The 12,982-nt window shown below is 41.7% G+C and overlaps 1 protein-coding gene across 3 annotated transcripts in view; it reads right to left on the reverse strand.

Moving 5' to 3' along the window:
- The window catches only part of slc13a3 (solute carrier family 13 member 3), a 69,729-nt gene extending 62,116 nt beyond the window's left edge, over positions 1-7,613 (reverse strand). For all 3 annotated transcript variants that reach the window (XM_060932207.1, XM_060932206.1, XM_060932205.1), the window contains exon 1: positions 7,199-7,613. In XM_060932207.1, the coding sequence (XP_060788190.1) occupies positions 7,199-7,474 (276 nt within the window). In that variant the 5' untranslated portion in view covers positions 7,475-7,613. The remainder of the gene's footprint in view (positions 1-7,198) is intronic.
- Between the last annotated feature and the right edge of the window lie 5,369 nt (positions 7,614-12,982).

Here is a 12,982-nt window from a genome sequence, read left to right on the forward strand (position 1 = left end):
GCTCACCCTCCAAAAATCCATTTTAATTCCAGCTTGTAATGTGACAAAACAGGACAAACACCAAGAGGGATGAATACTTTTGCAAGACACCGTATAAAGTTATAAAGCATCCCCTCATCGACCCTCTCTCTCTCTCTCTCTCTCTCTTTAATTTAATAAGGCAGCTTTTTATTTTACAGAGAAACTGCAAAGTCCTCCATCCTAAAGATTTCCCATGTCAGAAAACTTAAATCTTTCCTCTGTTACAAAGCTCTACCACTGGAGTTTACTTCCAAATATGAAAAAATACACATTCCCCCAGAGAAAACTTCACTATATCAACAACTACAAACATTTTTGTCTTTTTATGTGGATCTACCTTACAAGTCCCTATGCAAGTCATCACTATTGAAACAATTATATTTTAAACATGCACATTAATATAAACCTTGCAGCTGGAACTACTGTCCAATCGAAGATGTTATGTAAGGAATAATACACATCACTGTATGCTGTTATAAGAAATTAATCAATGTTGAAGTGAAGTGAAGCAGCTCAAAGTTTATTAATTTCTAAAACATTACATCTCAAACTGTTTTATTCCGCATAGCACAATTTGTCAATGATTACAATGCACTCTTTTTAGTTAAAGTTTATTTAATGTCACAGAACATCCATTAACAACATTCGTTTCTTCAGTTACTTTCACAGAAAATTCCTCAGACACATCAAGAAAGCTGATACATTGCAAGTTCACTTAGTCAACAGGTTTAGATAACATGAAAAACACGAGATGAAAAATTCTATTTATTCAAACCTCAGAGCTCATGCACTCCTCTTGGGCTCAAGTAGAGTGAAATTCACACAGGGTTCAGTAATTCACCTCTAACCCTCCGAGACTCACACTGACTTAAACAAATACAAGCACACAAGCTTTATAACAAAGATGTGGAAAAGACAAATTTTCGATCCATATTCTGATTAATCAAACTTTCAGCAGACACCAGGCCCCATTCCGTTCATGGGAACCCCAGGTCCCATTTAAAGGCCTATGTATCAGTTCTTGCTAACTGATTTACATCCGTGGTCCAACCACAAACTCTTTATGGAACTTCATATTTGTAACCCCACCATCCATGGTCCTGCCATGACCTCTCAACAGAACCCCAGGTCTATTGTGCCTGGGCTTCACCAAGCACAGTGTGACCTCATCTCTGGATGGGGTATTCCCCACTGGGCTTTTGCACTCTATACAAGTTGGGTCTCTCTTTCGTTTGTCGGAGGTGAATTTCCCAGATACCCAGAAGCTCAATTTGGGCACCTTCAGACCTATGGATTACTGCAGACACCCAACAGTGATGAACACCTTCAAGTCCATCACAAGGCACCATGCACACACATTCATTCATACACATGCATTTACACCAAGGGAAAATTTAGTGAAGCCAATCCACCTACAAACATGCTTTTGGGAAATGAGAGGAAGCACACAAGAACATGCAAAACTCTACACAGGCAGTGACCTAAGCTCAGGACCAAACATAAAAGCTCATTAAGAACTCAGTAGCTGTGCGTCTCCATACGACCCGTGATAAAAGATCTCATCTCATTATCTCTAGCCGCTTTATCCTTTTCTACAGGGTCGCAGGCAAGATGGAGCCTATCCCAGCTGACTACGGGTGAAAGGTGGGGTACACCCTGAACAAGTCGCCAGGTCATCACAGGGCTGACACATAGACACAGACAACCATTCACACTCACATTCACACCTACAGTCAATTTAGAGTCACCAGTTAACCTAACCTGCATGTCTTTGGACTGTGGGGGAAAACGGAGCACCCAGAGAAAACCCATGCGGACACAGGGAGAACATGCAAACTCTGCACAGAAAGGCCCTCGCTGGCCACGGGGCTCGAACCCGGACCTTCTTGCTGTGAGGCGACAGCGCTAACCACTACACCACCGTGCCGCCATGATAAAAGATGATGGATAAATGAATATGTACAGTATATCCAGTGCATCTCCATTTGACATATAAGCATTACATAATTTTAGATACAGTTTATTTAACTGATACCACAAGCTGGCCTAGTGGTTAGCGTGTCCGACTTGTGGTCAGATCATACCAAAAATGGTACCTACTGCTGTCTGGCAAGACACGCTGCAATACAGATGTGAGTGGGGAAGTCAAACTCTTGTGATTATTAGAGGACTAGCCCCCCACTGTAACCCTCACTGTATAGGCGAGAGGCCGAGGGCTATAGAAACAGAGATTGGTGCCACACCCATATGCCGCAAAGAGCTGATTAGTACTAGGACAGGAGACTGCCTGGGAAGACCAGATTCTGGCGTGAGAGGGACTTTGACTTTTTTATTTAACTGCTAGAACACAAGTGATATCGTCAGTATGAATAAATTACCACATGTAACTTCTCTGATTCACATCACAGTCAGAACGTGACTCTAAAGTTACCATCTAAAATGTATATCACACAAAAATCTTGACTCTGAGCTTTGGGAAAATGCATGCTGATGATTATTCTCTTTCACACAGGCAAAACATCTTATCATTATCAGATGTTTTGTGTGTGTGTGTGTGTGTGTGTGTGTGTGTGTGTGTGTGATACTATGTACTATTCTCAATTTTCACTCTTACTCACATGTCTCATATTACTGATGTACATATGCTGGCCTCCTGACTTTTGCCACAAATCCAACTGATATTATCAAACGGAAAAACATAACTCGAGCAATGAAATCTGCCTGCTTTCCTGGGGTACTGTCTTTAACAGCCACATGGGGTGTAATAAAATATTAAAAGATTCAAACAGGGACTGGTTCAGTCAATGACTCCCTGGATCAAGCTGATCATAACAGAATCTAATTTGAAAATGACTGATTTGTGAAAGCAAAAAGTAAACTTTTTGTATAAATGGATCTCTTGTAGATGGTTTTAAAGCATGACAATACCACACATTATGTTTCCTTATAAAATAAAGTATGTTCTAATATACAATGCAGTCCAAAAGTCTGAGAAATTATTGGATTTTTTTTTATTTAATTAAAACTGGAAATAAACTTAACTTTTTAGAATTTTGAAAATTGTAAAACAACACAAAATAAAAAAAAATTGTGCAAAGGAAATCGTGACAATTCAATATTCCAGATGTTGCACAATTTCTAGGTCAATATTTAAATTTAAGCATGTGTGTGATATTGGCCATGTTAACACCTTTGTACAAAAGGTCAGGTTTTTCATGAATCTTATCCCTTCCATTGCAGCACGTGTTCACATGACACACTGATGGATTTGATCTGTCATGGATTATCGGGTTTTACACAAACTCGTAGAGTCCGTGTCAGCTCAAGTGCAGACTGTCATTAAAGCAAAACGGGACAAACCAAATACTAAGAAACTCTGAAATTCACATAGATAGTTCGAAGATGCTACTTTTCACTCAGGTTGTTGTACTGAAAGATATTTCAAGTTGGTTTAAACTTAGAAATGGGTGGCACAGTGGTGTAGTGGTTAGCACTGTTGCCTCACAGCAAAGAGGTTCTGGGTTTGAGCCCAGTGGCTGACAGGGGCCTTTCTGTGTGGAGTTTGCATGTTCTCCCCGTGTCTGCATGGGTTTCCCCCACAGTCCAAAGACATGCAGGTTAGGCTAATTGCTGGCTCTAAATTGACCGTAGGTGTGAATGTGAGTGTGAATGGTGGTTGTCTCTATGTGTCAGCCCTGTGATGACCTGGCGACTTGTCCAGGGTGTACCCCGCCTCTCACCCATAGTCAGCTGGGATAGCCTCCAGTGACCCTGTAGGATAAGTGGTTATGGATAATGGATGGATAAACTGAGAAATGAAAGTTTACCTGCTGCCTTAAAAACTCAACTTGAACCTTTTATTGCACCTTATAACATATGCTGGGATCAGACTACACGAATTCAGCTTGATTTTGACATGATTTTGTTGTCGGGAACAAATTTCAAGTGTTAGGCCCAAATATGAATCTCAGGAAAGATGAACGGTTCTTGTAGTGTAACATAATCTAAGAGCATCAATGTGGCGTCTGGGACAACCGATGACACACCAATGAAAATCTAACATGTCAGAAATTTTTGCATTTGCTCACTTATTTTCACGACCCCTATGAAGTGTTCCTTGATGGGCATGATTAACAATTTCTTGACCATCCTCACCGACGATGTGCACAGGCATGAATGATGATTCATCCATCCATTATCTGTAGCCGCTTATCCTGTGCAGGGTCGCAGGCAAGCTGGAGCCTATCCCAGCTGACTATGGGTGAGAGACGGGGTACACCCTGGACAAGTCGCCAGGTCATTGCAGGACTGACACATAGAGACAAACAACCATTCACACTCACATTCACACCTACAGTCAATTTAGAGTCTCCAATTAACCTAACCTGCATGTCTTTGGGGAAACCGGAGCACCCGGAGGAAACCCACGCAGACACGGGGAGAACATGCAAACTCCACACAGAAAGGTCCTCATCAGCCTCTGGGCTCAAACCCAGGACCTTCTTGCTGTGGAGTAACAGTGCTAACCACTATACCACTGTGCCGCCCATGAACGATGATTGGTCGAGATTAAACTTGTAGTGTTGCCAGTCTCCCAACCAAGACATGACAGGAAATTATGGCACTATGATTGCCCAATCTGACATGATGACCATTGTGAAAGACAAATTATTGTGTATCGTGTATCCTGGCATTGCAGAAATGAATGAAGTGCACATTGAAAAAACAGAAAAACTCAAGAGTAGTCAAGACAATGGATTTGTTTAAGTTTAATTTTTTGAAAATTTGTACACTTTCATGGTTAAAGCATTGATTGGTAAATTACCACCCTATATCAGTAATCTGTTGTCACGTCAAATCTGTGCTTATAGCGCAAAGTCATCAAATAAAATAATCTTGAACATCCCAACAACATGAACAGTGTTGGGCAAAACTGCCTTGGGGCAATTCCATGTAAATGTCAACCTCACCATGCAAAAATAAAGCAACATGTAATACATCAAAACCACTCCCAGAGATATCACCTAGGCCTGTATTTTACAGATGTGAATAAGTTGAACCAATTTGTAACCAACTTAATATGTCACTGTCAACCCAAGCTAAAATCAACTTTGATCATGTACAATTCTATATTATTGCCACAAGCCACAGAAATGTATGCTAAAATCCACAAAACAGCAAAACAATAGCCATCCTAAATATTATTTAAGAACTTTGATAGTTTTAGCTGATATTTAGAGAGTTTTTCAAAGAGTTATGGTGGTTAAATTGCTGATTTTCTAAACATATGCCATGTCTATTTCAGACGCGTCACATCCATAACGGAATTTCGTCACATCCATAACGCTGACTTTTCCTTCCGAAACTCTGCATGAAATGCAAAATATTTTAAACAAAGATTTTTTTAATATTCACCTTGGACCCCTCTATCAAATGGATATCTCCATTTCGACATTAGGTTTACAATTTCACAGAGTTTGATAAAAATGTACAGTCACCCAAGAAAAGTGATACTTTTTCTGTCACATCCATAACGCATCTTTTATTGGCATTTTCTGGCATGCCCTAGATGTACTATGGGAATTGTTCTTGTTCTATCACTTCTCCAGTATGGTACAGCCTTAAAATATGCAACACCTGTTTAAATACTGGGAGACAATAAAACATGCACTGGGTCATTTGTTGCCATTTTGAGTTCAAGTGTCACGTCCATAACGCTGGAATTGCTCTTTAGCTCTTTTGCACCATATGCCTGGAATGAACTTCAGAACATACTAAATCTTGAGTTATGACCCTCTCTTAATGCATTTAAAAACCTTTTAAAAACAACTATTACAGAACAATGTCATTGTTTCTAACCTAGCTTCTCTGGTTTCTTAACACATCTTAACTGTACCCTCCTCTATATCTTTTCTTTATTCTTTGTTTTCTTTTAAACTGAATGTTTAATTGTAGTGTGCGTCTTCTGTTATGGTCTTTGTATCATGAGAGCACAACTGTTTCAAATAAAACGTGTCTGATCATTTACATCAGAATTCCCTTTGAAGGGGAGTGTTGCAGTTTTTTCTTTCAACTTGCTGAATTACAATCGTGCACTGGATCGGCGATATATTTACTTAATCTAGTTTGTTATTTATTGTTTATACTGCTTATTTCATGTTTACCTGCTATACCTCAAGTGCCCTTGACTGTTTATTTTTTGTATGTCACTACCTGAACCTACCATCAAAGTTTTGTGACTAGAGCCCTACAGTCCCGCAGGAGAGAAAACATTTCCATACAAAACTCAGGGCAATGCACAAGTTAAGTTTGTAGAAACAACCTTGTCAAATGTTTGCTGAAACCTAATTGTCTGGTAACAGCCATGCAAAAAGGTGATCATCAAAAATCCTGTGAGTACATAGAGTATTTACTGTAACTTTTTGCCACCTATCTTGGCCAGGACTCCCTGGCAGAAAAGATATTGTATCTCAATGGGACCTTCCTGGAAAAATAAAGGCTAAAAAAATGTCAGTGGAGTTCAATATCCAAAACTTCTCATGACAATTGGAGTTAATGAGAAGAAACTGGAAGGGCACTCGGTAGAGTGCGTACCTCCGTCAAGCCGCATATTATCAACATCAAAATCAAATCACTTGAACCTAGGATAATACTAAAGCTGTACAGCAGATTTCATCAAAATATGTTCACTAGTCTACTTTTTGAGTTACACTGGGAACAGACGAAAAATTGTGGATCCGCATACACATATGGATTTGCATCAAGGTTGAATCAGTTGTTCCTTGGCCCTTGGCTCACCATTCCTCAGAATTTCATCGAAATTTGTTCACTATTTTTTGAGTTACGCTGGGAACAGGCAAACAAAATGAACAAACAAACAGAGGTGAAAACATAACCACATCCAACAAGTTCATATGATTTAATAAGGTTATTATTTTTTCTTTACAATGAATGATCACTGTACTAAATTGAAAAATAATTTTCACAAGTGCTCTCAGACATTATTCATTTCAGCTGTTCGCCTCCCAACACAAGCTCAAGGCCATGCAGGCAAACACAACTACAGACTCGTGATCTGAGTGCACCTGTTCTTCACAATAAAAAAAAAAAATACACCGGTGCAGTGACAACATCTAGCTCTGCTGTGATGATTGAGTATGAGGATTCTGCGTCCTACCTTTTGTGGCAGAAAGAACAGCAGTGGAAGCAGCAACCCAGGTGTGATCAGGAGAACCAGCTGTTTCCGGACGCACCAGAGTTTCTTGGCAAACTTCAGCAGGTCCATAGCGCCAGAAAGCAGGTTGTTTAGTTTGGTTGTATGAGGATTCACACCACTGATGCTCCTTCTCACCACTGATGCTCCTTCTCCACTTTTTATCACGCTTTCTTCTATGATTTTTGAGCACCGTGGGAGAAGATTAACTCTTGAATTATTCATTAACTCCTCGCGCATAATACATTATGGAACATGCGTCGGAATGCGGGCATGCAAAGGTTACAGGTTCGAAGTGTGTGTGTGTGTGGGGAGGGTGTCAGTCTGTATTTGACATAACGATTATCGCCAGAAAGTAACCGTTCATGTATATCAGTGAGCTTTTACAGACTGTGCTGAACGCTCTGTTTACCCAAGAGACTGGGTTGTGAGGGTGTATTGCAAAATACGCGCTCGGAGAGACAAGAGGAACATGTATGGAATGAATTTGCTGACTTTACTATCTGTGCCTGTAGAAATATTTTGTGCTTGTAAAAAAAATGTGTACACGTGGAAATATTTTGTGCTTGTGTGGAAATATTTTGTGCGTGTAAAAAAAAATGTCGTCCTTGCGTGAAAAACTATTTTGTCTCTGTGTGTCAGAAAATGCACGGGTGGGGGGGGGGTTCCTTTTTCTACAGGCACAAATCTTATTTACAAGCACGGATTCTTTTTACACAAAACTTTTTTTTACAAGCACGGATTCTTAGTAGTACAGTGAGATGTCGTTTAGAAACAGCCCACAGATGCCCATAAAAGTAATAAGTTAAGTAGTTAAGCAATATAGATACTGTACATCAATTTAAAAAAAAAAAAAAAAAAAAAAAATATATATATATATATATATATATATCATTATCTCTAGCCGCTTTATCCTTCTACAGGGTCGCAGGCAAGCTGGAGCCTATCCCAGCTGACTACGGGCGAAAGGCGGGGTACACCCTGGACAAGTCGCCAGGTCATCACAGGGCTGACACATAGACACAGGCAACCATTCACACCTACGGTCACTTTAGAGTCACCAGTTAACCTAACCTGCATGTCTTTGGACTGTGGGGGAAACCGGAGCACCCGGAGGAAACCCACGCGGACACGGGGAGAACATGCAAACTCCACACAGAAAGGCCCTCGCCGGCCCCGGGGCTCGAACCCAGGACCTTCTTGCTGTGAGGCGACAGCGCTAACCACTACACCACCGTGCCGCCCATATATATATATATATATATCCACAATAAATATATACAATCAAATGTGCTGGTAAGGTTGAAAGTGATGATATAAAATTAAGATAAATAATAAGTAGGTGCAGGGTTCAGGTATTCACTGACCAAGTTAGCAGCGCAGTAAAGGTAGATTAATGTTGGTATGGGACACACACACACACACACACACACACAGTTGGTAAGATAAAAGTAGAGGTATTAATAGTAATAAATAAGGTGCAGGGCGGCACGGTGGTGTAGTGGTTAGCGCTGTTGCCTCACAACAAGAAGGTCCGGGTTCGAGCCCCGTGGCCGACGAGGGTCTTTCTGTGCGGAGTTTGCATGTTCTCCCCGTGTCCGCGTGGGTTTCCTCCGGGTGCTCCGGTTTCCCCCACAGTCCAAAGACATGCAGGTTAGGTTAACTGGTGACTCTAAATTGACCATAGGTGTGAATGTGCGTGTGAATGGTTGTCTGTGTCTATGTGTCAGCCCTGTGATGACCTGGCGACTTGTCCAGGGTGTACCCCGCCTTTCGCCCATAGTCAGCTGGGATAGGCTCCAGCTTGCCTGCGACCCTGTAGAAGGATAAAGCGGCTAGAGATAATGAGATGAGATGAAATAAGGTGCAAGTGAGTCATCATATTACATTACAAAGCTGTGGCCACAGAATGCAGTATAGTTACCCAGACCAATGCACAGGGTCCTATTGCACAGTCCCCACTGCACAGTCCAGGAAAGCAGGGGTCAGTATCAGTAATGTCCTAATACAGTGATCACACTATTGGACAGACAGTGATCACACTATTGGACAGACACCCTACCCCCACCACACGCACACACACAGCCTACGGCTACAGGCACACACACATGCCTTCCGGGTTTCCCAGCCTGGGGGGACCACTGGCATCTCATAGTTCAGCACGTCCTGAAATAATGGGGGGGGCAGGTGACGCATGGAGTTGAAAAGTCTGATGGCAGTGGGATAGAAACTGTTCTTCAGTCTTGTAGTGCGGCTGTGCAGCGTCCTGAAGCGTCTGCCAGATGGCATAATGGTGAAGAGCCTGTGACCGGGGGGGGGTGTGATCCTTCAGTATGTTTATCGCTCTGTTTGTGCAGCGTGTGTGATGGATCTCCTCAAGTGTGGGGAGTTGGCTGCCAATGATCCTCTGTGCCGTTTTAATGATGCGCTGTAGCATCTTCTTGTTGTCGGAGGTGCAGTTGGAGTACCATGATGTAATACAGTATGTAATGACTGATTCAATGGTGCAGCGGTAGAAATTGATGAGCAGATTTTGTGGTAGTTGGGCCTTCTTCAGTGTCCGCAGGAAGTGCAGCCTTTGGGCCCCCTTTTTGGCTATTGCCGAGGTGTTGGTGGCCCATGACAGGCCCTGGCTGATGTGAACTCCCAGGAACCTAAAGCTCTGCACCACCTCCACTGATTCCCCTCCAATGCTGATGGATTGGTGGTGGTCACCCTGGCCACGCCGCCTGAAGTCCAAGATCACCTCCTTCGTCTTCTTGGAGTTCAAGGCCAGGTTGTTGTCTTGGCTCCAGTGTGCCAGGTGCTCCACCTCTTCCCTGTAGGCCGACTCGTTGTTGTCTTTTTATGAACACAAAACTTTTGTATGGGTTTAGCCAATCACCATGTTATCCCAAAGCAGCCAATCATCACACTGCTTATTGACCTTCCAGTCAGCCAATCAAATAGCTTCCCATACATACAGTATATGCTATAGCGCAGAAAGTGGGTCCTCCCTTCCCTGTTGCCACACAAACTCACTACACACCTCCAGGAATGAGTCCAGGAAGACCAGCACTGAATTGTTATAATGTTTAGAAGCAGCATTAGGTCCTGTTTATTGTTGTTTCACTTCACTTAATAATAATAATAATCTTATCTCATTATCTCTAGCTGCTTTATCCTGTTCTACAGGGTCGCAGGCAAGCTGGAGCCTATCCCAGCTGACTACGGGCGAAAGGCGGGGTGCACCCTGGACAAGTCACCAGGTCATCACAAGGCTGACACATAGATACAGACAACCATTCACACTCACATTCACACCTACGGTCAATTTAGAGTCACCAGTTAACCTAACCTGCATGTCTTTGGACTGTGGGGGAAACCGGAGCACCCGGAGGAAACCCACATGAACACGGGGAGAACATGCAAACTCCGCACAGAAAGGCCCTCGTCGACCACGGGGCTCGAACCCGGACCTTCCTGCTGTGAGGCGACAGCGCTAACCACTACACCACTGTGCCGCCCTAATAATAATAATAATAATAATAATAATGTTTCAAAAAGGGGCAGCACGGTGGTGTAGTGGTTAGCACTGTCGCCTCACAGCAAGAAGGTCCGGGTTCGAGCCCAGCAGCCGGCAGTGACTGGTGACTCTAAATTGACCGTAGGTGTGAATGGTTGTCTGTGTCTATGTGTCGGCCCTGTGATGACCTGGTGACTTGTCCAGGGTGTACCCCGCCTTTCGCCCGTAGTCAGCTGGGATAGGCTCCAGCTTGCCTGCGACCCTGTAGAACAGGATAAAGCGGCTAGAGATAATGAGATGAGATGATATTTTCAAACTGTTTGCCCCCAGCATTCACACACTCCACTAGTCGAGTGTGGACACCCATGCACACTCTGGCACAAAGGTCTTTATCAGCATCAATTTCCTGGCAAGCTTCCCGTATAAACTGAATCATGGCATCAACAGAACGTGGCTTGCGTGCAAAAACCCTATCTTTTAATGAATTCTAGTATAAAATGAAACCTAGCACCACTATTAAAATACTGTAATAATCTTTACTGTATAACTACTTTTGCAGCCCCCCGTGTATATATTCTATCCACATTCACTGGATATGAGCAATCGCGCACTCTGGTTGGCTACTCTACTACTAGAATATCAGCTCATAGACCACGAGTAGAGAAAAACAAAATGGCTGAGTGCATCAAGTCAGATATATCACTTTATTATCAGGTATTTAAAAGAAACAGAAATAGCTAAATAAAAGAACATCATTTTACACCCCTCCTGTAAATCTCCTGTTCCACACTCCAGCCCAGCCCAGTCAGTGGCAGTAATGCACCTTTGAGTTGATCGCCAAAGAAAGGTAAGAAAAGGAAATGGTAGACCGTGTTACTGAACCAACCGAGGACAAAATAAAAACTCTACTCAAAAACAAAACCTGCCAAAATACAAAAAAGAAACAAAATATGGAATAAAAGTATTTGAATAAAAGCATGTGCGTTCTAAAACGAAGTTCAATAAAAAGTGATTGTTTGCATTTCCGTGTGTGCAGCCTATGAAAGATCAACCAGGCAAAGCTTTCTGCACAGTGAGTATATTTTTTATGTAACCACTTATTTACAAGATCTAGGCCTAATGCTTAAATTTCCCTTATGTTACAGGTTTGTAAAGAGATCCATATTTTGGAAATATCCTAGTGTTTTAATGTATCTAAAATAGAGATCTACATCTGACTGACTCGAGTGTAGGCCTGTAAGAACATGATGTCTCGATTGATCTAAGACTAATATTTGATTTATCGAATGTTAAGGTTGTTGCCCCGTCAAAATAAACATGCTGTCAGACACTGAACATGCTGTTATAAAGTGTCAGCAGGTACATGATCCACTTGTACGTTTTGAGACCAAAATGTCAGAAAAATAAGCTGAAATGCTTAGAAATAGCATATTTCAATGCCAGTTTAAAAAATGTTTCTGGGGGATACCCCCTCCCACACCCTCACTGCTTGGCAGCTTCACCACTGTGCGGCCTCAGCCTCTGGCATCATTTCAGAAATGGACCAGCATTTGTAAGTTGGAAACTTGGGGCCTATGCATAAATATTATTAAGAAATATATTATGAAAGTGGAAAAATTACATATTCAAAAATGAATCCCTCTAAGATGCTCATCTGAAGTCTGACTGAAAATGAAATTATCAGCATTATAATCTCAGCAAATTCTGTGCTCCTTTTCCTTATCATAGGCTAATTATTGTATTGATCATAAACACAGCACAATAATTATTACATAGTGATTAGAATTATTACAGAATTACTACATAATTCATTTATGTTGTATGTGCCATAAACCTATGTTTTGTACATATCTTTGATTTTACTCTTTTTCTTAAAAAGTCCAAATTTATTCATGGAAAATAATCCATGAATCGCAACAAAATTAATTTGAAACCAATCGCAGTAAATTCTGTGCTCTTTTTCCTGATCATAGGCTAATTATAGTCCTTGGACCTATGGGTTAAGAGCCAAACAAAACGTTTCCTCCTAAAGCAACATGGTGAAACCAAAAACCTTCACCGGCCAATCAGGTAGCACTTTCCTTAAGAATATTGATTTCCCCACCCACCCTGTGAAAAAGGAAAAATGTGGCCAGGTTTTGGAACATTTGTGTTTAAATCTTTGGTTCAGCAACATGCTCTGCCATTTTCTTCTTCTTCTACTTTAGGGTTTTTTGGCGATTGGCAAACCAACTTAAAAGTGC

This window comes from Neoarius graeffei, chromosome 10, assembly GCF_027579695.1.
Source record: "Neoarius graeffei isolate fNeoGra1 chromosome 10, fNeoGra1.pri, whole genome shotgun sequence".
Classification (NCBI taxonomy): Eukaryota; Metazoa; Chordata; class Actinopteri; order Siluriformes; family Ariidae; genus Neoarius; species Neoarius graeffei.